Source organism: Tachyglossus aculeatus, unplaced genomic scaffold (assembly GCF_015852505.1).
Source record: "Tachyglossus aculeatus isolate mTacAcu1 unplaced genomic scaffold, mTacAcu1.pri SUPER_6_unloc_5, whole genome shotgun sequence".
NCBI classification, from domain to species: domain Eukaryota; kingdom Metazoa; phylum Chordata; class Mammalia; order Monotremata; family Tachyglossidae; genus Tachyglossus; species Tachyglossus aculeatus.
This window is the reverse complement of record NW_024044840.1, coordinates 2,577,524-2,582,828: the sequence shown is the minus strand read 5'-3', so window position 1 is coordinate 2,582,828 and position 5,305 is coordinate 2,577,524. Positions and strand designations below refer to the sequence as shown.

General features: G+C 40.8%; 1 protein-coding gene across 1 annotated transcript in view; it reads right to left on the bottom strand.

Moving 5' to 3' along the window:
* Window positions 1-1,814: 1,814 nt before the first annotated feature.
* The window catches only part of LOC119922157 (olfactory receptor 4C15-like), a 5,387-nt gene continuing 1,896 nt past the window's right edge, over window positions 1,815-5,305 (bottom strand). Inside the window, 2 exon segments of the mRNA XM_038742154.1 lie at window positions 1,815-2,566; window positions 2,569-2,806. Of these exon segments, the coding sequence (XP_038598082.1) occupies window positions 1,815-2,566; window positions 2,569-2,806 (990 nt within the window).

The following is a 5,305-nucleotide window of genomic DNA, read 5'->3' as shown; positions in this document are numbered from 1 at the left end:
AAATGTTTTGAAAATTATTTCAAATTTTCAAAGCAAATTAAAATATTTTGAAAATATTCATAATGTATCTCGATGATAATGTGCATCAGAATAGTAGTCATTCTATTCCAGCTGAACACCTGGTTTTTATCTAAGTTCTGGCTTAATCAAATTATTCTGAATACAATTCATTAAGAACAGATGAGAACAGCTTCCAAACACTGAAATCTTGTCCAATTAATTTCTGTTCTCTCCAGGTTATTATATCCCAACTACCATTTTAGCACTTCTGAGTCATAATGTAGGAGACCATCAGTAGGCATAAGTTCACAATACAAATCATCAGCAATGACCAAAAGCCCAGAGATATGCTGAAGAGTATAAGTAAGTGTCAGCAAGGAACACAAGTTCCTCATAAAATGGTTAATCACACTGGGGCCACTTGTGTAACTCACAACTTCCAGAGCATTTCTGGATATATATCTTCCATTCCCATTTATGAGCACTAACTCATAAAAATGCCCACTTTTCCTTCTTCCTGCTACGTTAAATTTTTTTTAGTGTCAGTCTCCCCAACAAAGTCATAAGCTCTTTGAGTCCAGGGATCGTATCTACAAAATCTATCGTATGACCTAATGCTTGATATAGTCTCAGTAAAGAGAAGTGCTTGAACCGGGATTTTTTAATACAAGAAAGCATTAAGCATGTTTGAAGGCAGAAAGGAAAAGCAACCAGAGAGAAAGAGACTGAAGCGGATTGTAAAGGTAAGAAGAAGTATTAGAACAGGTATTTTTTATTAGAAGATTAAGGGTTATTAGGCTAACCGAAGACTGTTTGCTCCTTGTGTGCAGAGAATGTGTCTACCAACTCTATTGTTTTGTACTCTCCCAAGCACTGATTACAGAGCTCTGCACACAGTAAATGCTCAATGAATATAATTGGTTGATTGATTGAATTGAGTCTGAGGCACAGTGAGATGGGGTGGATTCTGAAAAGAAGTAGAGACTTCCTCCTGAAAGATGACCACGGGGGATTAGAGAGTGAATGTTGGCGTAAGAGAGCATTGAGTTAAGTGGCACTGTATGAACCACTCACATTGTTAATAGTAATGATAGAAATAATAATAATAATAATAAATTGTTTAGCACTTACTAGGTGCCAAGCAGTGTATTAAGCACCCACATAGAATCTTCAGTCTGACACAGTCCCTGTCCAAGGGAATAGGATTTAATCCCCATTTTACAGATGAGGAAACTAAATCACAGTTTAAGTGATATTTAAGTGACTTGTTCATGGTGTGTTATTTATTTATGTATTCATTTATTATTATTATGGTATTTGTTAAGTGCTTACTATGTACCAGGCACTATTTCGAGTATTGGGATAGTTACAAGTTAATCAGGTTGAACAGAGTCCCAGTCCCACATTGGGCTCACAGTCTAAGTAGAAGGGAGTACAGCTCTTAAATCCCTATTTTACAGCTGAAGAGACTAAGGCACAGGGAAGTTGTCACTTGCCCAAGGTGACACCCCCGAAAACTGGCAGATCCAAGTTTAAAACCCTGGACCACTAACTTCCAGGCAGGTGCTCTTTCTACTAGGCCACACTCCTTCCTCTGTAATTTCTTTGCATGGCTCTTTGTCCTGAGATCTCAAAACTGAGGCTTGTCTATCATTCTCAAAAGGAGACTTCATCACCATTCTTCAGCAAGAAATGGAGCTAGCCTGCTAATTAAATCATTCTTCTAAACTTCTGGATGAAAATTATCAATTTTCCTCAATATATTAGCAGAAATCTTCTGCAGTATCCGTTTCCATACCTCAAAATAAGAGACTTTATTTCAAACCCATTTCCCTTTCAGCAAAAACCATTGTTCTTCTCCACAACTTCTTAATTTCATCTTTGACCTCCATATTTCTAAAAGTGTAGATCAAGGGGTTTAACAGGGGTGTTAAAATGGTGTAAAATAGCACCACCATTTTATCGAAGGAGAAGGTGGCCGGTGGCCGTGTGTATATAAAAATACAGGGGACGAAGAAGCAGATGACAACAGCAATATGGGCACCACAGGTGGAGAGAGCTTTGCGCCTCCCTTTAGATCTGTGAGACTTCAGGGAGCATAAGATGACACTGTAGGAGACGATCAGCAGCGAAAAGGTCACATTACAAATCATCCCGCTGTTGGCAATGACCAAAAGTCCTGGGATGCGTGTCTCGGTGCAGGCAAGCTTTAAGAGGGGATACAAGTCACATATGAAATGGTCGATCACGTTGGGGCCACAGAAAGGTAACCGGGACATGAAGAGGAGCTGAATCGTCGAGTGCAGAAATCCCCCGGCCCAGGCCAGCCCCACCAACCGGCCACAGGTCTGCCGGCTCATGATGGTCACATACTGCAGGGGCTTACAGATGGCCACGTAGTGGTCATAAGCCATCACCGTGAGCACAATCATCTCCACTCCGGCAAAGAAATGTTCAGCAAAGAGTTGGATCATGCAGCCTTCATAGGAGATGGTTTTCCTCTCCTGGAGGGAGTCTAGGATCATTTTGGGGGCAATGACCGAGGAGAAGCAGGTGTCTAAAAGGAAAGGAAGGCCAGGAAGTAATACATAGGAGAGCCCAGAAGGCTGTGGCTGGTGGTGATGGTGGTCACGATGAGCATATTCCCTCCCACAGTCACAAGGTACACAAACAGAAACACCGCAAATAGGATTTTCTGCATGTCTGGCTTCTGAGACAGTCCCAGGAGGATGAATTCAGTCACGTTGTTTCTACTGCCCCATGATTTCTGTCTAGGATGGTGAACCCACAAAGGAGAGTCAGAGCCCTGCAAGCAACAGAGAGTACAAGCATACATCCAGATGGTAGTGCAGCTCAAACCCCAAGGTTACAGAACTAGTCACGTCCTGAAGTTCATTTTAATAAGAATATTTATTCTCCCATTTCTTTGGGAGCAATAGGCAATGATTTCCTAGAACAGCCAAAAGGAGGTTTTTCTGTAGAAAATTCATTTTTTTGGCAGAATTCTTCATGAGAGAAACTATAAATTGGATGCTAAATTCGCATCAGCAGGCAAGCAAAGCAACCACTCACCTCATGAACCCTCACCTCACTTCAGGTTCCTGGTAGCAACAAGTCTGCTGCTTGCTACCCTGTTCCTCCCCCTGATTGCCATGTTGATAGGAGGCAGCACTCCCACCCACATACAAGCTGGGGCAAATTGAAATGGGTAATGCCCAGGATCCAGCCAGGCTCAGTCAGGAGGGCTGCACTGGGCCTCAATCTCCTAGAAAAATGATCTGGATTCTTCAGCTTCAGGTCCCTTTAACTTTCTACAGGCTAACTGCAACAAAAGCTAACAAATCAGCATTAAAAAATAGGGTACTAGCTAGTCTGCCCCTAAAATACTAGCATGATATAAATGGGAGCTGCACTTTGAATGGAATAGACACAGATGGATTCTTGTATTAATTTCAACCTGATATTTGATATGCCCCTTGAACTCTCAAGTTTTGATTGCAAGGTTAGTTTATACACCTACAATACATGCACTAGCACACACACACACTACACCATTCCTTCTTTCTCACCCTGCCTATCTCCTTCCACTCCCTCCCTCTTTGTCTCTATATCTTATTGATTTATGTCTCCATTTTCCCCCTCTTCCTTGAACTCTGGATGAGATACACAGTGAGAGAAGAGGACTTTAACAAGCACATTGTATGAGGGAGAGTTGCTCCTGACTCCCCCTCATTTTATGTCAACAACATCAAGTCACCCTCTCTAGACTGTAAGCTACATTTGGGGCTGGGAATGGTCTATTATTGTTGCAATGAACTTTTCCAGTCACTTAGTACAGTGTTTTGCACACATTAAGTACCTCAGATATATATGATCGAATTGACTTGAACTGAACAGAATCAGTAGATCCTTTTTGCTAAACTTACCCTGCACAGCTTAGCTTGGAGGATAAAGGAATTCAGGGAAAACCTTCAAATTTACTGGAGGGTTGAGGTATGGAAGAGGATGTCTGGGAGAAGCAAAAGAGAGGGATTCTGGGGCCTACGAAGCCAGGGATAAGAACAAAATATTGACTCTGCTCCAGGCCCCCATTTAGGGACAAAACTTCTGTTTCCATCTATCTCCATGGGAGTCAGCCTCTTAACATTTCTCTAAGGGTTAAAAAACCCATCCTAGTGTCTGTCAAACTGAAAACAAAAACCTACACCCCTTTACTTGCTGTTCAGGGGTTTTGTTTGAATTGTAAAATGAAATGTTACAGCAATTATTTGAATGAAAATTCTTAGGCATTCTGGAATTTTCGGCAGAAAAATTTGGGCTTCCTCACAAAGAAGTGTCAAAGTGGACCTGGGAATCGATTACAGTTTTTAATCCAACTATAGAATTTTACAGAAAGCTTAATAATGGATTCCCCACAAACAAATGATTTAGAGTGAACTAGCAAGTTAAAACAATTAACTTGTTTTACTTAACAAGATTAGCTACCTCCAGCCAACAGGCAGCAAACAAATTTCAATAAGATCTGCTTTTATATTCTTCATGTATCTACCAGGCAATACATTAGTCTAAATACAATATCAGAGGTCTTGTTCTTTTTTTCTCCTTAAATAATTCCCCAGATAATTTTAAGGAATTCAACCGCAGAAGATAGTTTTTCCACTGATGATGAAAATGTTCATATTCCAACTGTTCACATCATCATTATCATCATCACTACTATTATGGACAGAATTAATGTTGTAGGTATTAAATGCGACATGCTGGAATTCCATAAATGAACTTGGTGCTTAAATGCTTATTTACATTTGAAAAAAATTGAGTTTATCTCTGTGGATCATCAACCCTGAATCTTAGATCTGGTGACTCTCTCAATTCCTTACACGTTTACTATTTCTACCTCAAATATTCCATTTTCTCTAATCTGAACAGAATGTATTAAAACAGTGTCCACTTCCCCCTGAAAACAGTTCATAAATTTGAGACTATAAATACCTGAAATCAAGTTTGGACTTTTGCCCAAGCAAGGGGATACAAAGAGTTGAGTCATGGCATCACTGTCATCATCATCATCATTGTCAGCAGGGGAAGTGGCATGATGTAGGGGATAGAGCACAGGCCTGGGAGTCACAAGGCCATGGGTTCTAATCCTGGCTCCACCACTTGTCTGCTGTGTGGTCTTGGGTAAGTCACTTCACTTCTCTAGGCCTCAGTTACCCCAGCTGTAAAATGGGGATTAAGACTATGAGCCTCAGAAGAGACAAGGACTGCGTACAACCTGATTTGCTTGTATCCACCCCAGTACTTA